The sequence below is a fragment of the Taudactylus pleione genome, unplaced genomic scaffold (assembly GCF_031769625.1).
Source record: "Taudactylus pleione unplaced genomic scaffold, aTauple2 ptg000080l, whole genome shotgun sequence".
NCBI classification, from domain to species: Eukaryota; Metazoa; Chordata; class Amphibia; order Anura; family Myobatrachidae; genus Taudactylus; species Taudactylus pleione.
The window spans coordinates 11659609-11686681 of record NW_028284482.1 but is presented as its reverse complement, the minus strand read 5'-3'; the positions used below and the strand labels follow the sequence as shown (position 1 = coordinate 11686681).

At 44.0% G+C, this 27073-nt stretch overlaps 1 protein-coding gene across 3 annotated transcripts; it reads left to right on the top strand.

Moving 5' to 3' along the window:
* The first annotated feature begins 2643 nt into the window (after nucleotides 1-2643).
* On the top strand, nucleotides 2644-17187 carry CBY1 (chibby 1, beta catenin antagonist). 3 transcript variants are annotated; one of them, XM_088468134.1, is made up of 5 exons: nucleotides 2644-2741; nucleotides 5598-5736; nucleotides 14435-14540; nucleotides 15514-15626; nucleotides 16106-17187. In XM_088468134.1, the coding sequence occupies exons 2-5, from the start codon at nucleotides 5659-5661 to the stop codon at nucleotides 16175-16177; spliced, it is 369 nt and encodes a 122-aa protein (XP_088324260.1). In that variant the 5' UTR covers nucleotides 2644-2741; nucleotides 5598-5658; the 3' UTR covers nucleotides 16178-17187. The 3 variants fall into 3 exon arrangements, with proteins under 3 accessions (XP_088324260.1, XP_088324258.1, XP_088324259.1); XM_088468132.1 differs by having other exon boundaries at nucleotides 5594-5736; XM_088468133.1 differs by lacking the exon at nucleotides 2644-2741 and adding an exon at nucleotides 2748-2879 and having other exon boundaries at nucleotides 5594-5736.
* The last annotated feature ends 9886 nt before the right edge of the window (nucleotides 17188-27073 follow it).

Genomic DNA, 27073 nt, shown 5'->3' with positions numbered 1-27073 from the left:
TTGGGGTCATTGTCATGCTGGAAGACACAGCCACGTTGCATCTTCAATGCCCTTACTGAGGGAAGGAGGTTTTTCCCCAAAATGTCATGATACATGGCCCCATTCATCCTCTCCATAATATGGATCAGTCGTCCTGTACCCTTTGCAGAAAAGCATCCCAAAAGCATGATGTTTCCACCCCCATGCTTCACAGTGGGTATGGTGGTTTTTGGGATGCCACTCATCATTCTTCTCCCTCCAAACACAGCGTGTGGAGTTTATACCGAAAAGTTCTATTTTGGCCTCATCTGACATTCTCCCAATCCTCCTCTGGATCATCCAGATGGTCACGGCCAAACTTTAGACGGGCCTGGACATGTGCTGGCTTAAGCATGGGGACCTTTCGGGCGCTACAGGATTTGAATCCTTGACGACGTAGTGTGTTACTAATGGTAACCTTTGTGACTGTGGTCCCAGCTCTCTTGAGGTCATTGACCAGGTCCCCCCGTGCAGTTCTGGGCTGATCCCTCACCGTTCTCAAGATCATTGATACCCCAGAAGGTGAGATCTTGCATGGAGCCCCTGGTCGGGGGAGATTGTCAATGATCTTGTATTTCTTCCATTTTTTAATAATTGCACCAACAGTTGATCTCTTCTCACCAAGCTGCTTGCCTATTGTCGAGTAGCTCATCCCAGCCTTGTGCAGGTCTACAATTTTGTCCCTGGTGTCTTTAGACAGTTCTCTGGTCTTGGCCATGGTGGAGAGGTTGCAGTCTGACTGTTTGAGGGTGTGGACAGGTGTCTTTTATACAGTTAACCAGTTCAAACAGGTGCCATTAATACAGGTAAGCAGGGGCGTATCTACCCATTGGCCAGGATGGCACTTGCCAGGGGTGCCGGCCGAGGGGGGGCGCCATCCGGCGGTGCCGTCCACAGCCAGGGGGTAGAGTCACAGGGTACGCCCCTGCCTCTTACCTGGGGCAGATGTCTAGGGCCGAGCAGCCAGTGCCAATTGTCGGCGGCAGCCTGGTAGACACAATTACTGAATAAAGTTATCTTTTTACAAGGCACGCGTGATGTCATGATGTCGCGAGCACCGCATCGCTGCACTGAAGAGGAGCCTGCCACAGCCAGAAGATATAGCAAGTATGTGTGTGGGCTGCGGAGGCTGGACGTGGTTGTCCAGGGGCAGCTGGAGGTGGGTTTGGCTGTGCCTGTTAGTGCTTTCTCCAGTGGCAGAACTAGCAGAGGTGCCCACCGCTATGAAAGTGCCTGCTGCCGCTGGCAATATGATGCGTCAGAATGACTCATTATATGCCACTGTGTCACGGGTCACCAGTAATAGAATGTGCGTGGAATCTGTAGCTGTTGGGATTAGGTCTGCCGGCTTCCCGACTGCATACCCATAAAAACACCCTGCAAAAAAAATCCTAAGAACATAAAGGGGGGTGCAAGTCCCTTACTTTGCCAGGGGCGTTCAGACCCCTAGATACACCCCTGCAGGTAAGGAGTGAAGGATAGATGAGCTTCCTAAAGAAGAAGTAACAGGTCTGTGAAAGCCAGAATTCTTGCTGGTTGGTAGGTGTCCAAATATTTATTTTCCGCAAGAATATACAAATAAATTGTTTAAAAATCATACGATGTGATTTCCGGATTTTTTTGTTCTGATTCTGTCTCTCACAGTTGAAGTGTACCTATGATGGAAATTACAGACCGCTCTCATCTTTTAAAGTGCAACAACTTGCACAATCGGTGGCTGTCCAAATACTTTTTTGCCCCACTGAATGGTGAAACATCTTTCTCATCAACTAACTAGTTCAACACAGGATATATAATAAATTGAGGGGGACGTTCAGGAGAAGGGCATTTGGTACCTGATAGAAGGGGTCATGCTGGAGGATTTGACAGTGTATTACATTTCACAAAATAACACTTCAGTGTACCCAGATATGTGTTCATTCTGTTGAGCATGAACAACAAAGCGGCTGTGTGTCACCTAATTCCACAGGCTTACCCAACACTCGGGCTCAGAGGCTGCTTAGTCCTACTTTAAATCATTCTAATCATACTGTACCCACCCAGCGTCTCTGGCTACCAAGGAAACGGCATGGGCCATTTTATGTTCACAGATAGCCAGAAAGTATTATAGGCTGATAGAGCTTTCCTTATACACTCACACACATATATATATATATATATATATATATATATATATATATATATATATATATATATATATATATATATATAAGGTAATATAAAGTGTTGTTACATTTCGGCAGCCATTCGAATCGAATTGTGATGTTTTGCAGCATACGTTGCCGGTTGCCCCAAACAACCCACTCCCCTCGAGCAATTGGATTTGTCCAAACTCCAAAAGCTTCTATTGCTATAACGACAGTTTGCGCCCAGCCGTTGTTATGGCAACGGAATCTTTGGACTAATCCATTTATTCGAGCAGGGGTGGTATGGTTACTTTGTTTTCTGCCATTTGGCATAATAGCACTGAGAACACTAAATAATAAATTTACAGGCTTAGTAATAACGAATAGGCAGCAATCACCCTTGTGTGTACCTAAGCCTGGCTTGACGGTAATATTTCAGGCCACCCCTCCATCTTGAGCTGATGGGGGGCCATCGTTTTGTTGCACATGCGCAGTTTGTAGCTCGGGCAAAACTGCAGAAAACACGGGGGGTGAGAACGGATGAGTTGTTCTGTTCATCTATTATTCCATTTCGCCGTGTAAGGACCGGGCACGCAGGTAATTAATACGGCGACGGGTTTATAGTTACATATCGGTACAGGGAATCTAGAGATGACCATGTTTCTCTGACCTGTCCTCTGTGAAGCCCTTAGAACTGATGCATCTTGTGAGTAGACGGCAGATTTGCTACATTTGGTAAATAAAACTCATTACTACTTTTTAAATATTGTGAATGATTATGTACAAAAAAACCTGCAACTGCTGCGTCCACCTCTTTGTAGTGTCTGCATCTGTGTTTCCCAACCTCGGTCCTCATTGCACTCAGCAGTCCAGGTTTTACTGATATCCATGCTTGGGCACAGATTGTTAAGTCAAAATAGCTGAGGTTTTAATTGACACCTGTGCTCAAGTATAGCTATCCTTAAAACTTGGACTGTTAGTGTGCCTTGAGGACTGTGGTTGGGAACCTCTGGTCTACATGATCAGTCCGATATTTTTTCCCCAATAGTTCATTTAAAACATCATGTTTGACAATCTTTAGGACATGCAGTATAATTTTTAAGTTCAAAATGATTATTCAGTAGTGTGTACACTGGACATTTATCAAGATCGTTTCATCTCATAGGGGCCTATTTATCAAGTCGTTTTTGTTTTTTTTCCATTAAATTATGTATAAACTGAAATTTCTGCATAATTTTATGAATTAATGCTATGTACTAATCGCCTAAAGCAGGAGATTTCACAGAAATCTCCTGCAGAAGGCTAGTCAGCACTGCAGACTGTGGTCCCCATTATTATCAATGGGGACTATAATCTGACCTCTACAGTATGTACTGTACCAAACGAAGCTTTTCAGAGTTTGGCTGGCCCCATCAGTTTACACCATCTTCGGATGGCGTAAACCATTTTAAGCCTATGGAGGCTTACAAGCAGGAGAGAGATCTTCCGATCCCTTTCCAGCAGCCTCCATCTGGCACCGGAAACTGACATTGTGCACATGTTCAGTGTCAGATTCCTCCAGAGGAGTCTTTCACAAATGTGAAAGACTCCAAATGCTGGTGAAGTAACTCATGGAGACAGCTGTTATCGCTACCACTGTCTCTGCAAGTTATGTTTAGTACATAGCGGGGATATTTTAATTCAAAATTATTAATACATAGGCCCCATAAAATCTGAAAGACTGTTGTATTGTGAGTACAATCTTTCAGGTAGCTTAACAGCTTCTTATTTGATCAGGGAGCACTAAAATAGTGTATTATCAGCCCCTTTCAATTGTCTGTGTATCATTTGCCTGCTGAAAGCAAATCATATACCAGATTCACCTACATTAATAGGGATGCAGTCGGGAAACCGGCTGACGTGATCCCGACAGCCGGCTTCCCGACTGCTTTATCCCGGCGTGGGTTAAATGATAGGCGTCTGTATCTAGACGCCTGCATTTTCCCGACGCCGGGAGACAGGCGCCCGGCATCCCGATCGTAGTGATGCCGGGCGCCGTGAGCTGACAGCCGCGGGGGGGGGGGAGGGTTAGGTTTAGGGCACCCGGGGAGGATTTAGGGTTAGGCACTCCCTGGGGGGACTTAGGGTTAGGCACCCTCCCGGGGCACTTAGGTTTAGGCAGCGGGGAAGGGGGGGGTTAGGGTTAGGCACTTAGAGGGGGGATTAGGGTTAGGCACTTGGGGGGGAGGTTAGGGTTAGGCACCCCTAAGGAGGGTTAGGGGGGTTAGGTTAGTATTTACTTGCCTCAGGACGTTCGGGATTTCCAGCGCTGTCGGGCTGCCGCTGTCGGGATCTGTTCAGCTGTCGGGCTGCCGGGAATCGAAACGCCGGCCATGCGGCCGGCATTATTTCATACTGATTCCCATTAATATGATTAATTGGAATATATTTCAATACCTTTTTTTTTTTCCCACATTTTATTTTTTACTTTTTATTCCTTTACCTTTAGAATAGAAGCTCTTGGGGATAGCACTTTTCCTTCTTGTTCTAACCCTAGAATGGTGTACATGTCATCCTTTCTCTTTGTCTCCTTGACCCTATCAGCAACCCTGATTCTGTTTGCTTGAAATTATGATAGGTACAGGATCAATGAGAGCTGTTACACCCCCTCTGACACATCACTGCCTACAGCAAGTTGCCCATTGCCCCTGTCTATGGTTTTATTGTAATGTTTTGTTTCCTGACTATACTTATGTAATGATATACTATACTTATGCTGTGTTATTGGTTTTAATGTCTAGCCCAGAGGTTCCCAAACGCGGTCCTCAAGGCACCCCAACAGCTCAGGTTTTAGAGCTACCCATGGTTGAGCACAGGTGGTTAAATCAAATTGACAGAGGTACTAATCAAGTCACCTCTGCTCAAACATGGATAGCTCTAATTCCTGAACTGTTGAGACCCCCATACATCAGCGATGGATCCAGAGATGCCGGGTCGGTGGATAGGTGAAATTCAATATGTTGGATTTCACAGATTTGCCGATCACGATCAAAAAAATATCGTGATTGGCAGATCGGTGAAAGTTAACATGTAGAATATCACCGGTCCTGTGGCAAATCGTGGAACATTGATTTCCGCCGGTCAGCATTTCTGATCGCAGCGATACATCTCTGATGTATGTTGGCCTTTGGGTAGCCTTGAGGACCGCGTTGGTCTAGCCAATGTATGGTGCTACATACACTGTGTGGTGCCATTTATTTACATAATAAAAAAAATCGTGTGTTTATATTTGTTTTATCATCACAAGTAATATGCATTCACACAAGTCATTGTTATTTGCTGGAGCTTAGTGTCCTTGGAATGCATGACTTATGGCTTTCTTGCCTGTAAAGGAAAATCTGAAATGTTTACCATAAATTGTGGAAACACTGTTCCTTTCTAAATACTAATTGTATTTTTTTTTCTATTAGAAAGAACCTTAAGTTGAAAGGACCGTTAAACATCAGCACTGGAATCCACTCGGCTACTTGGCAAGATGCCGCTGTTTGGCAACACCTTCAGCCCAAAGAAAACGCCACCTAGAAAATCTGCATCACTTTCCAACTTGCATGCGGTATGTGTTTATGCATGGATGTGCTTCCTTCCTGTGTAATATGCTTGCAAACCCTGTTGTACAACTTTTCCTGTCAAATTGGAGGTGGTTAAATAAAGGATAATTATGTATCACACAGGGTAATGCATTCATAAAATCTAGCTAATTCCAATGGCTTAGAAGATTATTGAACATTTCCAGAAGAAATTAAGGTGATGCTTACTTTTTTCACTAACATATCAACATTAGGGGGTTATGTATCAACCATTAGAGAGAGATAAAGTGGAGAAGTTGCACAGAGTAACCATTCAGCTTCTGTCATTAATCTAGTACAGTCTAAATGATGACAGTTAGAAGCTGGTTGGTGGCTATGGGTTATTTCTCCACTTTATCTCTCTAAGGTTTGATACATCCCTTAGGGGTCTATTCAGCAAGAGTGACTATGTTGCCCAGAATAGTTTCGGGCAACATCGTCACGAGACTTTATCAATTATAATAAAATATGTAAGCTATGCAGCAATATTTTGAGTAGGAACAGCGGTTGTGGTAACGCGCTGTCCCTGCGATGTCACGGAAGGTATTGTTTTCGGGATTCCGAATACAGGGCCTGATTCAGACCCGCTCGCGAACGCTGAGCGCTCGCAAGCGAGTCGATGTTGCCCAAGTGCGCATGTGCACGACGGAGGCGGCTCCGTCGTGCGCATGCGCGAGACCCGAATAACGACGGCCAAGCCGTCGTTATAGGTCTCGCACCAAAGGGGGCGTGCTGTCGATGGTGATTGACAGCACGCCCCCTTTGGTGGGCGTGCCGGGGGCGTGGCTGCCCAGATGGAGGCATTTCCATGGGAACGCCTACCGTCTGGGGCCGGCCCCACTGACCTCACTAGTGAAGTCAGTGGGAGTGCTTTTGGCTCTGATAGAGCCAAAAGCACTCCAGGGATTGCGGCAGCGAGACCCTACTGCAGGGTCTCGTCGCAAGCCCGATGGTCGCGATGGTCTTTACCATCGCGACCATCATTTTGGCCGCTCGCTATAGCTGTGTGTGGTCACCAAAAAGGAGCAGGGACGGCCCTTATTCAGAGCGAGCGCTCTGTCAGAGCGTCCGGCTCTGAATCAGGGCCACAATCCCTTCTGTTTGTTCCTCTGCGCATGCCCAGACTTTATTTGACTGCTCTTCTGCCCTGTGAGGTCCTGCAAGAATTTGCTTTATACAGTTTAAAAAAATAAATGTTATTTATATACACAGTAAGGGTTGTTTTTTTTTGTTTGTTTGTTTTTTTAAACTGTATACAATTTATTTTTTCCAAATTTTAGTTTTTTATCAAATTGCACAAACATGAGCATCATGTTTAATTAGCTATTATTTGCATATTTTGATATTTAAAAAAAAAAAAAAAAAACATTTTTGCAAACTTTTTTTACAAGAAAATATTTGTCAGTTAATACCCCTTTTACACTGAGCTAAAAATCTCGGGTTAATGCGCATCAACCCGGGATTTGTGTCGGTATAAATGGATCCATCCGGGTCCAGGGACCCGGGTGTCCAACTCTGGTATTTTGCAGGTTTGGCCACGGGTCGTTCCCGTGCCACCCTGCAGTGTAAACTGCGCACTCTGGGTCACAATTACCCGGATCACGCCGCATGCGGTTGGCCGGCTTCAGTGGCGCTTGGAGATGACGTCCTCTCCAAGCGTCCACTTCAATGCCGGAAGAGCGGGTCACTGCAGACACGGCTTCAGTGTGAACGGCGCTGAGTCGGTAATATCCTGGGTCGGTGCTGGGGAAGTTCCAGTTCTTTTTTTTTTTTTTTTATCCAATACATTTTTATTGATTTTTAAATGCATAATAAATTTACATTGTAAAAACATTGTAAACAATACAATAAAAACTACTAAATACAAATCAAAAAGATAAATGTGTGTGGTCTCACTTCACAACATTTAAATAACAAATGAATTATATTCCTTCCTTCACATGACATGACTTGAAAAACAGCAAATATTTAACTTGACATATACATATACGGCAATGCCTTTTCACACAACAATATTTGCGTATTATGGTAAGGTAACTCCCTGGAGTTAAGCACTGAACAGGTTGGGCACAGTCATCCTTGAACAACTATGTGGAGAATCGAGCCATCTTTCCCAAGTAGCATAGTATTTCTGCACTGCATTTCTGGCAGTATAAACATACTTTTCATGTGCAGCAACCGCCCCAACCAAGGATAGCCATGTTCCCAGGTTTGGCCCAGAAGTCGCCATCCACTCCCTTGCTATACATACTTTGGCAAGCGTACAGAGATTAGTAGTGTATCGTATGGCATGTTTATCAACTGTGTCTGCATCAATCACAGCCAAAATGCATGTCGTAGGGGTAAGGATATCTTGAGGTATACCTGTAGAAATAATAACACAGAGTACCCCTGCCAAAAGGAATTCACCAGAGGACATGACCATATTAAGTGCCAAAAGTTCCCCTCAGATGAGTTACATTTAGGACATTTTGAGTCCATCCAGCCCCTTATTCTCATTAATCGGACGGGTGTCATATATATACTCTGTGTATTATAAACTATTGTATCTGCTGGTATCTAACGGACGTGGTAGCAAAACGAGGGCTAGCAAGAGCTGCTCTCCAATCATCCTCCATTACTCCAACATCATTTTCCCATTGCAGTTTTAAAGATAATAACTCAGACTTATGATGCTTGCTCAATAAGTTAGAATAAATCCCAGATATTAAGCGGCCAGAACCAGCAGATTGCAATAAAATGGGAGACTCCTGTAGAGATAGAGCAACTTCAGAGAACTGGGCATTGATGGCATGTCTAAGTTGGAGGTATCTAAAGAAGAAATGGTTGGGGACGTCAAACTCTAGACGCAACTGGTGAAAGGACTTCAACGTTTCTGCCTGAAATATCTGCCCAATAGACACTATACTCACCGACCTGAAGAGCAGAGAGCTCCCTGAGACAATTAGCATGAGCAAGAGGAGTATCTGGATCTATGTCCTCTGCTTGTAATAGATGTGAAACCAGTCTCCAGATAGTGATGGCATGCCTAATTAGGGGCATATTATCTATATGTATATAATCACTCAGCAATAGTCGCAATTGAGATAGGCCTGTCTTATAGTGTGCCAGGACAAGGGAAGGCAAGGAATTATCAGTTTTGTTATTAATCCATTCCCATACATGTGTCAATTGTGCAGCAAAATAATAAAATTTAAAAAAGGGTAATGCCAAGCCACCATGAGGCCTAGTTAAAGTATCTAATTTGATCCTGACTCTTTTGTTGGCCCACAGTAGGGAGGATAAAAGGCCATCAATCTGTTTAAAAAATTTCTGAGGAATGTACAACGGAGAATGTCAAAGAATGTACAGGATTTTAGGTTGGAGAACCTAAAATCCTGTACATTCTTTGTCATTCTCCGGTGTCACTACTCCAAATTGGGACACGAGACTAAAGATAGGCAATTTGCGGCAGTAAATTCAGTGACAAATATTGTTGAGGGGTATTAGAGATCCATGGCCCTCATTCAGAGCCGTACGCTCTGAGCAGAGCGCACGCTCTGAATGAGGGCCGGGCTCCATTTTCATGGAGCGTCCTCCTGGACGCTCGTATAGCTGTGGGTCACCACCCACAGGCTATACGAGCGTGCTTTTTGATGGCCGCGATGGTCGAGACCATCGCGACCATCGAAATTGCGAGCCGGAGCCTGCGGTTGAGGTTTTCAACCGCAAGCTCCGGAGTGATTTTGGCTCTATCAGAGCCAAAATCACTCCCACTGACATCACTAGTGATGTCAGTGGGCCGGCTTCTGACGGGAGGCGTTCCCGTGGGAACGCCCCCGTCAGGGAGGCACGCCCCCGGCACGCCCACCAAAGGGGGCGTGCTGTGAATCAACATTGACAGCACGCCCCCTTTGATCAGACACAACGAGCGAAGGACTTTTCGTCGCGTCTGGCGCATGCGCACGACGGAGCTCCCTCCGTCGTGCGCATGCTCAGTGCATAACATCGACCCACTTGCGAGCGGACAGCCGCTCGCGAGTGGGTCTGAATCAGGCCCCATATTCCTAAATATTTAAATGAATTCACCCATTTTAAAGGAAGATTTATAACAGGAACGTCAGGGCAGGTCCCCCTGAAGGGAAGGATACATTATTTATCCCAATTAATTAATAAGTGAGAATATTTTCCAAATAAGTCAATAACCTCTATGGCCTTAGGCATAGAGGTATCAAAGTGCGTGACAAAAAGTAGTATGTCAATCCGCATACAGCGCAATTTTATCTTCCCTTGATCCTAGCTGAAACCCATGTATGTCAGCGTGATTTCTAATCATGCTGGCCATGGATTCAATGGCCATAGCGAACAGGATGGGTGACAGGGGACATCCCTGCCTTGTTCCCCTATACAGAGAAAAGGATGTGGAAATAAATCCGTTCACCGACACCCTCGCCACAGGGTCCGTATATAAAAGCTTTATCCACTTAATAAAACCCGGGCCAATACCAAAACGTTCCATAGTCTCCCAGAGAAATACCCATTCAATCGAATCGAACACCTTGGCGGCATCCAGTGACACAATAGTAGAGGTTTGTGGGTCCCCACGTCTTATCTGTAAGTGTGTAAATAACCGCTGTAAATTTATTGCCATGGACTTACCGGGCATAAAGCCTGTCTGATCAGAGTGAATCAATTGGGTTATGACCCGGTTAATCCTGGAGGCTAATATTTTTGCAAGGATTTTTACATCTGTAGTGAGGAGAGAAATTAGTCTGTATGATTCAGTCCTGGTAAGATCTTTACCTGATTTAGGTAAGACAACTATCAGTGCCTCAGAATTTGACAATATATTGTTTACATAAATTTGATTAAATAGCTCCAATAGTTGAGGTACAAATGTTTTGTTATGTTTTTTGTATAACTCCAAGGGGACCCCATCTAAGCCTGAGGGCTTTACCATTTGGGAACTATGTTAGGGCCACCTCTACTTCCTCTAATGTCAATGGGGAGTCAAGAGAGTCCCTTGCCTCTGGGGAGAGTGTCGGGAGTGATACAGCAGACAGAAATTCACTCACCTCCTGTTGGGAATGGACCAACTTAGATTTGTAAAGGTCACAGTAGTATTTAACAAATTCCTCCACAATATCTGGGGTGCGCACATATTCAGCATTATCTGACCCAACTAATTTTATCACTATATTGGGTGACTTTTGTTCAATTCGGGCCAAGTTAGCTAGATAAGAACCGGGTCTATCACCTGATGCATGTTGCAAGTGTGAATTAAAAAGTAACTTATATTGGGCCTTGTCCATCAAACAATCCTTCCACAATTTTTGGGCATCCCACCATGCTTTTTTTTTTTTTAATTTTGAACCGTCAGCAATATAGGCTAATTCCAAGGATTTACATGAAGCCTCCAAATCCATTTCAACTTTTTTATAGGAAAACTTCAAACCAGCAACTCTTCGAATAAAAGAGAGCATCTGAGAAATGACTTGAAGACGTCCCACAAAACTGAAAAAGATGCAGTACCACTGTTTAATTAAAAAAATTATTTCCACTCCGCCTCCAACTCCGCTCCAGTGCCCTTGCGTGACAGCCAAAACTGATTAAATTTCCAAAATTGTTGGCCCCTCTGACCCTCTAAGTCTAGACTGATTGTTATTGGGGAGTGGTCAGAAATCCCCCCTGGTCTCATATGTTATCTTGTGGATTCTAGGCAACAAATCTGGTGTAGCTAAAGCCAGATCAATCCTGGAAAATGTTGAATGTGTGTAAGAGAAGCAGGAATAGTGTCTCGCAGAGGGATACCTCACCCTCCAGGCATCAACTAGGCCCATTCCTCCAACCGTATTCGAGAAACCTGTTCCCCTCCCTTGTGTAGCTGGAGCAGACATTCTATGAATATCTAACAGAGGGTCTAATATGTTATTAAAGTCCCCCACGCATAGAGCAGGTGTTCCCGGGAATAAGGCCAAGAATTCAGCGACCTTTTTGAGAACATCATGGGAGTACGGAGGTGGGATATATGCTGCCAATAATAATAAGGATATAGAATTAATTTTACATTTTAAGAACACATATCTACCCCATGCATCACACTGCACCTTTTCCAAAAGGAACCGGACATATTTCCACACTAGAACAGACACACCTCGTGACGCTGAAGTATGTGAGGAGTGATATGTCCATCCTATCCATGGCTTCTTTAACAACAATAATTTCCCACCTGTCAAATGAGTCTCTGTTAAAAAAATACGCTTCAGATATAATTTGTCTACCTGTCTGAACAACAGCGACCTCTTAACCTTATCGTTCAAGCCCCTCACGTTCCAAGTGAGAACATTAATATTGTGTGAAGCTGTCATTCAGATAGTTACTTATTCTTCATATGATTTTCTGGATGTTTAAATATTTTTGTATGTGACACCACACAAAATAGAGAAAAACCACTGCAATTGAAAAGAAAATAAGCAAACTATCCCATACAATTAGCATGGACCCATCCCCTATAACACCCCCCACCCTTTATACCACATCCAACCTAGGCATACCTTGTACCTGAACACCCCTATCCCACACTATTAATCTAAACTAAACAATTCAATAAAATATATTACTTTACTTGCATAAGATAAATGGTGCAAAATATATAATGATTGAAGAACAAAACACCTGGAGGCCTCCGAACACTGAGTATTCCCCCAGGAACAAAAACATATTTTTAGAAAATGCAATATATATTATCCGGTATCTAACCAGCAGAGAAAACATATACGGAATCTACCCATATAATACAAAATGCTGCTACATATAAATACTATACATAATTATGAATATATCTATAAATATATAATGTTAGCATCAGACCCTTATTGATATACGATAATTTGTCTACATAATAACAGTACCGTTAAAGCATGAACCATATACACTATAACAGAAATGCACTATGCGGCAGACTTGTAACCACATATAATTGGTGTAACACAAAATAAAATAGAAGGATATCAATCATTAGCCAGCGCTTCCCTGGCTGGTCTGCAGCGATCCAGCCACAATGCTGCTTCCCTCGGATCAGTGAAGAATTTGGTCTCCCGATCAGCAATGACACGAAGCTTGGATGGGTATAACATGGCGTATGAAATATTAAGATCACGTAGACACCTTTTAATCAGGAGAAATTGGGCCCTATCTTTTTGTATTTCCATAATCCGGGAAAACAGAAACACGAGTCCCGGTCCATTGTAATGTACCGCTAGTGCGGGCCAGTCTAAGAACAGAGTCCCGGTCACGGAAATGTAAGAACTTCGCTATTAGAGTACGTGGTGGTGCCCCAGGTGGCAGGGGTCTAAACGGCACCCGATGAGCTCTCTCAATTGTGAAATATGATGAGAAAGAGGTAGAACCGAACATGTCAGACAGCCATTTTTCCAGGAATTTTTCAGGATTGGTTCCCTCCTCCTTCTCTGGCAACCCCACGAAACGGACATTATTACGCCTTAGGCGCCCCTCCATGTCGGACATTTTCCTCTATGGATTCCCAGCTTATTTCCATACAGAGGCAACACGGACGCTTAAAGGTGTTATGTTATCTTCCAAAGTGGAAGTGCGAGTCTCCACCTCACCAACTCTCTCACGCACACACTGTAAGTCATGATGTATAATTGAGAGATCAGATTGTACTTTCCCAATCTTTTCTGACAACCTAGTCTCGCAAGCTGTCCCCGCCTAAAGAACTCGTTGAAGCGCAGCGTCAGAGGACTCAGCCGAGGTCATCGACTCCACAGGAGGTGTAGGAGGGGAATTGCCTCCCTGTGCAGAAGAAGTGGATTGGGCAGGGGGTACTCTGGAGAACTTTTCCAGTTTAGCTGCCGCAGCCGAAGTCTTCCCCATCATAACAATATGTATGGGAGGAGCTGACTGTATATTGCTGTATGAGGCAGGGTACAGTAGTATATAGAATATATATTGACAACACCACTACCTTCGTAACTGCATATTATATATGAGGCACAGAAAGATATATTAATAATAGCTGCTGCCAGGAGGTGAGGTGCAGAAGAAGCTGGGTCCACATATAAATGAGCAGGCAAATTAACAGGCACAGCCCTGCAATATAGGAAGCAGAGCTGAGCTCACTCATAGGACCAGGAGGGGAACTCTCACCGTCAGCCACACAGGAAGCCCGCAGGGTGTTTCAGAGCTTTGCCGCTGGCCGCCAGGAATCACCTCCTCCCGTCTCACAGGAGCTGCTGCCAGGACGCTGCCCCGTCAGAAAAGATGGCGCATGTGATCAGGCCCCGTCTCTTAAGGATAGTCTGCTGCTGGGTAAGTCAGCCCCCGCAGCCACGCCAGCTCCGCTCACCGCGGTCACCACTCACTCCGCCAGCCAGGCACCAGATTTAGGTCCCGGGGGAGCGATCAGGATAGTCGGGCAGGATATATGGGTCCGCAGATCGTGTGCTACAGCATGCCCTCCGTGGCCACGCCCCTCGGGAAGTTCCAGTTCTGATCCGGATTGGAATCCAGTACCAACCTCTGGGTCAGACCCGGAACTTTGATATAAAAGCAGTATAAGTGGTTATATAGGTGTAAAATAAATTGCAGCTTAAAGTGTTGTTTATCAGTTTTGGTGACTTTTGTTTTCTCAGATCTTGTCAAGCAACTATTTTCATTAATTCTGTTTTCTTAATATATATCTAGCTGGATCGCACAGTCAAAGAGGTCGAGTTGGGTCTAGATTATGGTATTCCAAATATCAACCTTGGAGGCCAAAGTCTAAAATTTGAAAATGGACAGTGGATAGCTGGTAAGTATCCCTGCTAATTATGTACATTTGGTATGGTACTTAATGGCACTGAGTACCAGCACCTTTTCTTTTCTGGAAACAGGAAGTTCCTCTAACGTCCGTGCTAGTGAATTCTAACACTCCATCCTGAGTTTTAGATCACCAGTCTAGTACATTCCATCTACTTATTAAACCAGGGAGACGCTAACCTGGCCACAGGACCTTCAGCAATTTAGGTGTGTACCGGTACCTTTTGTTCATAGTACTGGTACATTTTTGCATAGAAAAAAACACTGAGTATAGGTTTGTTCAACCCAGAGCCATAAGAGCTGAATATAGATGAGATTTTTCTGATGTCCTTATTACCCACAGGTGTCCTAGTCGACTAGGGATCATATTATCTGCTAAATATTTGTTTTTGTTTTGTGTAGTGGTAGCAGGAAAATCATGCTTGGGACCTTGTGGTTAGAATTGTTCTGTAATGCCACTGACTAAAGAATAAAAACAATCCACAATTTTTCTTTTTTTATTCTTTTTTAACAAGTGAGTGACATTGCAGTATGTCTGGGCATACCTCTTGGCTTGGAACTTTCACTTCGGAGTAGGCTTGTGGATATTCTGAGGTTTGACTAAACATTGAAATAAAGCAAAATCCTTCTAAAACCTTCTAAACAATATTAATACTGTAACTGTCTGTGAATTATCCTTTACAACCCAGGATTCAGACCTTAAAGTTACAGCAAAGTCTACTTGTGATTTTAGTAAATACTAAAATGTTAGAATTAATATATCTTTACAATCAGCCCAAAACCTGATCGATTGGTAATACTTAAATTCATAATGTTCTGTGTACTACAGCTTTGCCAATTAATGAAGGTAACTCTAGGAAGTAAAATGTAAAGCATATAATATTATTGGCTAGTTGACTTCATGACTGATCCCTTCTGTAAGTTATTGTCCTCCATTATAGTTCTGTATTATATTCATTCTGCAGAGTCAGGTGGCTCTGGATCACAGAAGGAGCTTCAGCGTCTTCGAAAGAGGAACATGCAGTTAGAAGAAGAGAATAACTTGCTGCGTCTGAAAGTAGAACTCCTACTAGACATGGTGAGAAACAATATTTTAGCTAATATTACCAAGGTAGGGGAGAACCTCTTTTGTTATTGGATAATAAGCCATCTAATGAACACAGAAATTGTATCTTCCTTTAAGATGTTACAATAATTGTTCCTTCTAACTTATCTGGAATACAAAAATATGTCAGGTAAAGTGAGTTGAGGACCTTTTAAATGTTTCCTCACATAAAATATGAGCAATGGCATGGTCACTATATTATGACACTAATTCTGTTCCCACCAGTGGCATTTATATACACACTGGGCCTCTAAAAAGAAGTAATAACCTTATTGATGCTAATAATAAGTAATTACATGCTACAGTCCCCCAAAAAAGGGGAGACTAGTCAATCAGAGGCTTTGTATCAGTCAAAACTGCTGTCAACGTTTCAGTTACATTTAATAACTTTCGTCAGGAAGTCTGCGTATTCTCAAATCCCTTGATCTGACCCATCGTCTTTGTAATCACAGCTCTCTGAGACAACGGCAGAAGCCCACCTGATTGAGGAAGAGCTAAAAAGCCTGAGTGGGAGAAGGAAATGAATGGATTATTTGAAGCAGGGAAGAAGCTGGAAGTCCCCATCCATTGACGTCTGCATTCATTAGCAGAGATACTTTTTTTTTTCTGATGTACTCAACAGTATGGATTAATGAGACCTATTTTTTTCTGGGAACAGGAAGTACTTCGAAGTCATTGCTGGAACTTGTATCACCAGACTAGTCCATTACAGCTACTTAATGGAGACACTTAACCTGGTCACAGAACCTTCAGCAGTTTACATGAGTTCTGGTACCTTTTTGCATATACAAAAAGCACAGATGTTACCACATTGTAAAGAAAAGTCTATCTACTGCAAATATATTTTTAGTCAGACCAGACTAAAAAGAAATAATATCGGGACGAATCAGTGCAGTGTGTATTGAATTGTGCCGGGAGGAAGCTCCCGGAGCTTTTCAATTTACCGCGCTGTTTACTCCGACGGGATGTAGTTAAGTCGGAGCATGCCGGTTCTCGCGACTTAACCTATGTGTTTAGTCCCAAGAACCGGTATTCTCTGACTAAAGTCCCGTCCGCGAGGCTGTTAGCACCACGCTAAGCTGGAAATACACCTCAAAGCCGGCACTGTAGTCTGATTTTCTACTCGCAATCATTAGTTGGACTAAACGAACTCCCTCCCAGCGGTATTCAATTCACGCTGAATTGAATTCCCTCATTGATACATATTCTAAAAATAATAGTACTTCAATATAATTAGTGATCGATTTAGCCAATTCTTCCTTATACTCTCTAGAGGTATTAGAGTTTTTTTCATTAATATTTTATACTTGTCTAGAGAGAAATCAGCAGTGGCAGAGAGGGGGGAATTTCAGTTTTTAATATCTCACTGAGTACAGATGTACAGCCTATCACCTGGAAAATATATGTTCTTATCTGGATTTAGTCTCAAGTAGATCTGTATGGGGGAAAATGGATAATGAGAGCACAACTGGTACAACTAACTTACAAAAATACTCTGCTTTAAAAAAAAAAAAAAAAAAGAGTAGCTCATTCACATTAAAAGAGAGAAATTGTGAATACTATATAGAAATAAGGCTTAACTTGCAATGTTTTATAAATTGTTAATTGTCATTTATCCTGTTTTAATAACAGTGGGTGAGCAATATTTGTATGAGGTTAGGGCTCAAGCATAGTAGCTGCCTCCTTATGTCAGTGACTCTGCCAACACTAGGAGGTTACATCAGTGCACAAAACAAATTAGGTCAAAGAGCCTTATGTCACGGATAAATACTTTTATACGGATAAATACTTTTCTAAATGGATCTTATTTGGTCTAGCAATACAAAATTATCAAGTTTTGCTAACATAAGTCTGAAGATGTTTGAATATATAAATATTATTGTTGTTTGTTTATTTTAGCTATTGTTGAGAGTGCTAGAAGAAATATCTTTAAATGAATGTTAATATTTAATTTTTTTTTTATTAAAAAGGCAGAATTCAACGACTTTGGTTTATTTTGCTTTATCTTTGGCTTCAAAATCATTGCATAAATAAAAATCCTTTATGGTGGATAACCTCTTCATTCATGTTTTGACCCTAGAACAATAAGATGTTAGACTCTGACATAAACTTAACTATGAATGCTCAATATTTGGAATCTAACTGCTGTAGGATCTTTCACTTTTCCCGCACTCTATTTTATTCCATTTGTCATTTTTTAGTGTTATATAATAAGTAATTTTAATTTCTGCTTTTATGTGAATTTCAAAAAGATTTAGGGAAGGGGGTGGTGACAATGGTTATTTTTGCTATGTATGTGTGCCCAGCACTCTACAGTATATGATGTGTGTGTCTCAAAGGGGGTGATTCAATTGTTTTGGGTGTCGCGATAAGTAATGGACGCCCATTGTAGCAATTCAAATGTTTTGGGAACCCACTGATTATAGCGCTTGTCGCGCCTAATAGCGGCTAAACCTTTCTACAGTAAAGTCCTGGTTAAGACTCCCAAACAATGGAAAAATGGGCAAACCTAAGGATGTGAGCAACTTTGACAAGGGCCTAATTGTGATGGCTAGATGACTAGCTCAGAGTATCTTCAAAACAGCAGGTTTTGTGGGGTGTTCCCTGTATACAATAGTTAGTACATACCAAAAGTGGTCCAAGGATGGACAACCAGTGAACCAGGGACAGGATCTTCAGCCCCCAAGGCACGTGGCGAGTGAAGGCTAGCCCATCTGGTTTGATCACACCGAAGAGCTACTGTAGCACAAATTGCAGTAACAGTTAATGCTGGCTATGATGGAAAGTTGTCAGACCAAAGAGTGCATCGCAGATTGCTGTGTAGCTGCAGACCGGTCATAGTGCCAATGCTAACCTACAATGGGCATGAGTGCAGAACTAGACCATGAAGCAATGGAAGATGCTGGCCTGGTCTGATGAATCCTGTTTTCTTTTTACATATGGGCGTTACGGGAAAAACTCAAGGTATTGACTTGGCCTCCAAATCCCTGGATCTCAATCCGATTGAGCAACTGTGCGATATGCTGGAAAAACAAGCCCGAACAAGGGATGCCCCACCTCACAACGGTACTTGGAGATTCGAAAGGTGATTTAATTGTTTCCTGAAGAGCCAACATTTCAGGGCTCTGATATCCTTCTCTCATGGGTATCTGATGTCCTTTTCTCATGCGCATCAGAGCCCCGGAATAGTCCGGTGACGTATCCATGTACAGGGAATAAACCTGCTTCTCCGGAGCCGTAAATCATACTTCTAGTGACCCCGCTTTGTAGCGGCAATAAAAAGGGTGCATTTCTAGTGAACATATGTAATGTAAATCCAAATAGGCAAGAACGCTGGGAAACTTCCTGTATTTGGAAAGCACAGCGGCCATTTTGTTGAAGATAAAGCTGTATACTCAGTGATGAATCAGCCATTTTAGGGAGTCCACATGCATAAGTGTTACAAGTCCAGTCCAGGACTTGTCTCCTGCCAGTATTGCTCCTGACCATGCTTCTAGGTTGCCGGTTGCTAGGAGACCCAGACGTCAGAGGATTTCACATGTTTCCTCCTAGTGTTGCCTGATTGGCAGCTGATCCTATTTGAACTTCCTGGACTGTCACCGTCCTGTCGGCTATAGAGTTTTCATGTGGAACTTTTGGTTATGCAAGCTGCTCTCTGTGCATCCAGACTTCCAGCTATATTGTCTACATGCTGCGTGTATTCTGCTCACCAGTTTTTAAGTGACCGAAGTACCCTGGGTCCAAGTAATGCTGTCTCCAGGGCCCTCCAGGCCATACAGCTATCCTGCTTCTATACCACGTTTCAAGTAACGCTGTCTACAGAGCCTCCAGGCCATACAGCTATCCTGCTTCTATACCACGGTTCAAGCATCACTGTCTACAGAGCCCTGCAGGCTACACAGCTATCCTGCTTCTATACCACGTTTCTAGCTACACTGTCTGCTGAGCCCTCCAGGCCATACAGCTATCCTGCTTCTATACCACGTTTCTAGCTACACTGTCTACTAGGCCCTTCAGGCCATACAGCAATCCTGCTTCAACACCACGTTTCAAGCACCACTGTCTACTAGGCGCTCCTGGCCATACAGCAATCCTGCTTCTACACCAGGTTTCAAGCATCGCTGTCTGCTAGGCCCTCTAGGCCATACTGCAATCCTGCTTCTATACCAGGTATCAAGCATCGCTGTCTGCTAGGCCATCCAGCAATCCTGCTTCTTCACCACGTTTCAAGCATTGCTGTCTACTAGGCCTCCTGGCCATTTAACAACTTAGTTTGGACTGTAAACCTACAGTATATTCTATTGACTGTCCTATGGTTTCAGCTCCTTATTGCACCATTGACATGTGTTTTCACTGGTCCATCATATCATTTATTTAGTAAACTGCCATGATTTAACTATACTTCTTGTGTTTGTTCGAATCAGTCATGAAAATGATAAAAAAATTATTCTGAACCAACGTTATGATCTATCTCTCAACGCTGTCTTGGATAATCCTATGTTGGTGGTGCTCCCAAACTTATTTTGTGCAATACACATCAAATTAATTGCAAAGAAAAGGACAAAAAAACTGTTTACAATGGGTAAATATTACAGAATATATCAGTATTACATCAGTGTACCTCAAGTGTATATATAACTGTGGTCCGTTATTAGTACCTATTCGTGAATTAAGTAATAAAGAGGAGAGCTCTAGGTAAGTATTGATATACCGTATTGAGTCCACACAAGCCATATACTTGACCCACATTAGCCTTAATGTAAGTAAGGAAACAATTGATTCATCAATCTTTAAAACACAGATAACCTAGGGGACCAGATGTACCATAAGAACACTTTAAAAACAGGGGTCAACCCTTTTTGGATCTCTGACTGGGCACTCCTCCCCACGGATGCAAGCCTTCGCGGGTGGGGTGCAGTGACTGGCCAGCACTCCTTCCGGGGACGCCGGACTCCAACCGAGGTGATCTTACCAATCAACGTCCTGGAACTCAAAGCCATTTACAAAGCCCTCATTCTGGCTCAAGATCTTCTTCAGGTCAGATCAGTACAAATACAGTCCAACAACTCCACGGCAGTGGCCTACCTATATCACCAAGGAGGAACTTAAAATCGGTCAGCAATGGCAGAAGTGTCCTGCATTCTCACATGGTCTAAATGCCACCTCCGCAGTGTTCATCCTGGGGATTCTCAATTGGTCGATTTCCTCAGCCATCATGACGTGCATGCAGGGGAGTGGTCAGAAGTATTTCAGCTCCTGGTGGACAAATGGCGTCTACCGGGCGTGGACCTCATGGCCTCACAACACAACCACAAGCTTCCAGTGTACGGGGGCCAGGATGAGGGACCCCAACGCAGCCTTCGTGGATGCATTATCTGTGAGGTGGACCTTCCATTTAGCATTCCTCTTTCCTTCAGTCTCTTTTCTGCTTTGGAAGTTCAAGCAAGAGGGGGGCATGATCCTGTTCGTAGCTCCGGTACCCTCAGACGCTGTTGGTACTACGACCTTCAAAGTCTCTCCATAGACGTTTCTCCCCAACTTCCTCTGCGACCAAACCTGTTGTCCCAGGGTCCCTGTCTACATTCCGGACCTGGCCCATCTGTCTTTAATGGCTTGGCTCTTGAGACATCCCTCCTAAGGTGTAAAGGGTACTCTAACTCTGTGGTCCAGACAATGTTCAGAGCGTGTAAACCGGCCTCTGCCAGATTTTATCCGCATGTGGCATACATATTTCCATTGGTGTGCTACTAGAAACTATGACCCTCAGGTTTAGGGTTTCTAGAATCATCGCTTTTCTTCAGGCTGGATTGGATCTCGGACTCCGCCTAGCCTCTCTGAAAATGCACGTCTCTGCTCTGTCCATCTGGTTCCAGCGCAGAATTGCTTCTCTACCATATATCCACACCTTCCTGCAAGGTGTTCTACATATCCACCCTCTCTTTTACCCTCCTGTGGCTCCGTGGGATTTGTTAGTGGTTCACCACACACTTCAGGAACCTCTATACCTCTATTTGAACTCCTGGATTCATTAGATGTCAAATGGCTCACTGCGTAGACTGTTTGTTTCTTCTGGCTATAGCATCTGCCCGTAGGGTATCGGATTTAGGGGCGCTCTCCTGTCACTCCCCATTCATCATTTATCTGGACAGAGCTGCTCTCCGAACATGCCCTGGCTTCCTCCCCAAAGTGGTATCTCATTTCCACCTTAATGAGGAAATTGTGGTTTCCCGGGCTTTCAACCACCAGACCTCTTGGCAGGTGAGGCCTCTTTGGATGTGGTCCGTACTGTGAATATCTATGTGGACCGTACTCGTTCCATCAGGAAATCGGACTCCCTCTTTGTCCTATATGGAGAAGGGATGGCCAGCTAACAAACCGACTCTGGCCAGATGGCTACGCATGACTATCTCTCCGGATTACACGCAGACTAGCCTTCCTGTGCCGGCTACAGTATCTACTCATTCTACTCAGTCTGTGGGTCCCTCGTGGGCAGCTGACCGTGGCGCATCTGCTGAACAACTATGCAAGGCGGCCACGTGGTCTTCTGTCCACACCTTTCTTAAGTTCTATGCTTTTGATACATTTGCTTCTCAGAATGCTTCCTTCGGGCGCCAGGTTCTCCTCTCAGCTCAGGAGCATCCCCGCCCTTGAACAACTGCTTTGGGACATCCCCATTGTCTCCCTGTGGAGCCCTATGGATCCTGAAGAAGAAAAGGAGAGTTATGGTAAAACTTACCCTTGTTCACTCTCTTCCTTCAAAGTCCATAGGGTCCACAGAGCACCCGCCCTGACGCACATGGCTTCTATGGGTTTCTTCTCTTGGTCACTTGTTTCCTTCTCTGCGTGAGAGTGTGATTTTTCAGTGTACCAGTCTTGCTTCTCTCCCATCCTGCTCCTGCCTTGGCTTGTTAACAAAACTGATTTGCCTTCAGGCTGTGGGCGGGGTATAGGGGGAAAGGACTGGAGCATCCTGGGATAGGAAAAAGCTTTGCTGTTGGTATCTTGTCCTCCAATTACCACCTACACCCCATTGTCTCCCTGTGGATCCTATGGACTTCGAAGAAAGAGAGTTAACAAGGGTAAGTTTTACCATAACTCTCCTTTTTTACAGATACAGCAGGAGCAATGGGTTTTGGGCTTACTTTCATGGAGAATGGTACGCTCACAGCTGGCCTCAGCAGTTGGGGAAAAAGGGGCTAACAGGAAATTTAGCCATGCTAGAGTTATTCCCAATAGTGGTATCACTTGAGATTTGGGGGTATATTTACGAAAGGGCAGATTTTTAAGATAATAGCTAGAATCTGATTAGTTGCTATGGGCAACATCTCTACTTATAAAAACTCACATTTTAGTAAATATACCTCTTGGGGTGAGAAACTGGTGAACAAGCAGATCAGGTTTTGGTGTGACAATATGGAAGTTGTACTAATCACCTCCAAGAATCAGTATTTAAGATGGTTGGTGGCGTAGTGACTGTACCATAAAATTACGTTCAGGGCAAAGCACGTGCCAGCCGAAAACAATATAATAGCTGGCTCCCTGTCTTGGCAGAGGTGCAAAGTGTTTAGAGCAGTGACACCCCAATGCGAAGTCCACAGGCCTAACTTGCCCCTCCCATCTTTGGCAGATAGTCCAGCCGGTATAGGCGATATGGTGGCAAAGTCCTTGGTGCCCATACATGGAGGTCCTACAGCGCGGCCTGGGAGAAATGGAAGGCATTCTTAGCTGTAAGGAAGTCCCAGAGTAAAGAGCCCCTGAAACTGTTGTCTTTTCTTAATGAGTGAAGTATGGTGCAGACATACAGGGCCAGCACCAGGAGCACATGACAGGTATTTCCTTTTTCTTAAAACTGTGGGGTTAGGCAGATCTTACAAAATCTTTTATTGTTCGCGTGATCATGAGAGGTTGGTCTGGGAGTGAATTGCCAAGGTGTGACACCCAGGAACCAGTAACAGTGGACGCAGCCGCTATGCGAAAATATGCAAATGTCGCAGCCGCCGGGAGATGTATTGAGACGACCACTTGCAGCTTTGCGAATCCAAGCATCTGCTTAAAAAGCCACAGAATCTGTTGCAGATCATTAAATTGTTGCAGTCCTGAGTAAAGGCCCCCATACATCAGAGATGGATCGCTGCGATTAGATCGGAAATGCCGATCCGCCGGTCGGATATGCCGACCGGCAGACATCGATGTTCTGCGATCCGTCACAGGATCGGTGAATTCTACATGTTAAATTTCACCAATCTGCCAATCACGATAATTTTTTGATTGTGATCGGCATATCTGTGAAATCCAACATGTTGGAGTTCAGCGATCCTGCAATGCCGGGTTGCAGGATTGCAACATCGCGGCAATCCGTCGCTGATGTATGGGGGCCTTAAGTCTATAGTCCTGCAGAATGGCTGTGGGAAGTGAGATACCAGAGCCATGTTTCCTGTGTATTAATTTGCAGACACAGGCAGCGACGCACTCCAAAACCGGTCACAACGTTACCTTCCCAAGGCTTGTCAGTCACACAAAATAGAAACTTGCAGCTTACGACTATGGTAAAATACTTTGATGTATGCACAGTGAGACTTAGAGGCATGCGCAGTTTACCGATAATTGCTTAACTGCGAAAATATGGGCATAGCATACTTCTCTGAATCAGGCCCATTCAGGCAAATTGTACAGGATATTAATGCTGCATACACACGGTCGGATTTCTTATCAGATATGAACGATAATTATTGTAAAAATCGTTCAATCGTTCATATCTTTGACATGTAGGGCATGCATCGTCGAACTATGCGCGTTCCCGCATGTCAGGTAACGATTTCTGACATCGACTGTGTTTGCAGCCAGATTTTGACTATTTCATTCATTTTAATACTGTCAGAAACCGTTCAATCGTTCATCGTTGATGAAATCGTTCAAATCGTTGTTAAAATCGTTCAATCGTTCATCAAATCTGACCGTGTGTATGCACCATAACAAAAGTATGGTGTTCATTCATTTGAACCCACAATGGATTTGTTTAAGAACACGCTGCAGGAGGCTATAGAGGCACTGGTGTTCCCAATGGTCACAGGGTGTGAGACTTTGGTATTCATGAGCGAGTCATAAGGAGAAGGGTTGGTGGAGAAAATAGTGCATAAGCCGGGGGCCCATGGTTTGCACACACACCCTACACAAAGCGGACGCACGCTCTACTACTCACTGCCCGTCCCCCTGTGCTGACTGTTAGTGGGGCAGAACCACCGGAGGGAAGAAACATCATCCCAGACCACCGTGCCCGAAGCAGGGCGATCGCAGTGAACCTGCGAGGGGACAAGTTTCTTCTTTTGGTAGACTTTATGGGAATGGAACTGCACTTCTGCCCTCACTCTCGTCCTTTCCAGGTACATCTATTGAAGGGGATCTATACACAAGGTTGAGCTCATTTCCCCTTCATCTTAAGGACCTGGAAGTGACAGGCAGTGAGGGTAGAAGTGTGGTTCCATGCCCATAAATGCCACCAAAAGTAAAAATTTGTCCCATCGCGGGCTTGCTCTGCTCACCACTCTTCGGGCACGGTGCCTCGCTTCTCTCGCCACAGGTTTATATTCCACCTCTGTGACCACTTGGCTAGTATGGAATGACGTTGGACAGTAACTGATGACGTCAGTGTTCGCTCGGTGAAGGGCATCTAGACACCCACCCTATTCATCACCCCCCACAGAGTGCCTGTCATTGACCACATCATACAGCCACCTTAAGAGACCAGCCATCCTGCCACAAGTCCCGTCCACCTGCTCTAGCAGGTGAGTGCAGCACGGCTCCCGGTGAACACTGCGGTACCTAGCAGTGATGTGCGGTCAGGTGAGGCAGAGCCTTTCCTGTCATATTTAGGTATACTCCAGAGTTTTGACTATAAAAATTATAAGAAAAATGTAAAGATAATATTATTATAAATATCTTTTTAGCATTATTTAATTTTTTTTTCCCTCTCGCATTTTTTTCCCATTGTGTTTATTCCTTTTATAACCATCACTTCCACAAATCCTTTCCTCGTGTTACATGGTTCTCCCCTTTCCACCTTATCACCACGACACTCTTCTAATTACCCAATAGAAAAGTACATCAGTCTGTACAGACCTTTTCTAAAATAATACCTTTGTCTATATTGCATTAAAAATGAAGTGTATTTGGGACATACCTACATTTCATACAGGTGGGTGTAACTGGACTAGTGCTTGTTTAGCAGTACATACTATCCAACTTGAGGAGAGTGATGACCTCACCAGTATTGCAGCTCCAACCCCATCACTACGCCTAATTTAGCGTGCCCATCCCCCAATACAAAGTGGACACGTCTGGTTCCAGCTTCAATAGTAGGGTCTCTATTAGTCAAAGGCGATAGAGGGGTGTGCTGGCATGGCGTACAAGGTGGTAGAGGGGCTACTCACGTGTAGGCCAAATATTCCATTGTGTGCCACTTTCCCATGGTTGCTGTGGTTGTTTGCTTGATGCTTAATAAAATGTGTGACCACCCGTCAACAGCTCCTCAACCGTATCTGGTTTGTGTCCAAAATGGAGTATATAACTGGTCTCCAAAACAACACGGTGGATAAGTTTCATGCTATTTGGCCAACATGGTACAGGATTCATAACGCAATCCTCCCTGGTGTCACCTAACCACTCATCTTTTACTCTCCTGCTCTCTCAAAACCATCTCCTACTGTTATCTATCCCCCCCTCCCCTTTAATTATTTTTTATTTTTCTTACTTCTTCCTTTTTTTTCTTCTCTTTTATTCCTGAATTTTCTCTCCTCTCCTGTACCCAACATTTTATCCTCTACCATCCTCCCTTCACGCACCTGGTCAATCCCTAAACTCTTTTCTTTCCATGTCTGCCATTTTGTCCCTTCTAGCCCCCTGGACTCTCAGGGAGCCTTACAACAGACTATTCGCAGATGCTTACCGAGACCCTCTGGCTGATTTTTTTCCCTCTAAATCAGTTGTTCTCAAACTCGATTCTCAGGACCCCAAACAGTTCCCGTTTTCCAGGTCACCCAGCAGGAGCATAGGTGTGTTCATTACTCACTAACACATTTAAAAGATTCACAGGTGGAGCTAATTATTTCACTTGTGATTCTATGAGGAGACACAGAAAACATGCACTGTTTGGGGTCCTGAGGATCTATGCTCTAAATATTTCAAGTTGTCCCTCCTAGGAGTCTCATCTAATATGCCATCTTCCCCCTCTTTTTTTCTACAAACTTTGTCAACATAAAAATGTTTTCTTATCTCATGTTTTTTCACAGTGTTTCATACTTACCTACTCTCCCGGAAGTGTCCGGAGGCTCCCGAATATTTGGGGAGCCCCCCACAATCCCGGACGAGTATCTACATATCCTGCATCCCGCCCACGTCCTAATGAAGTGGGCAGGATGGGGATA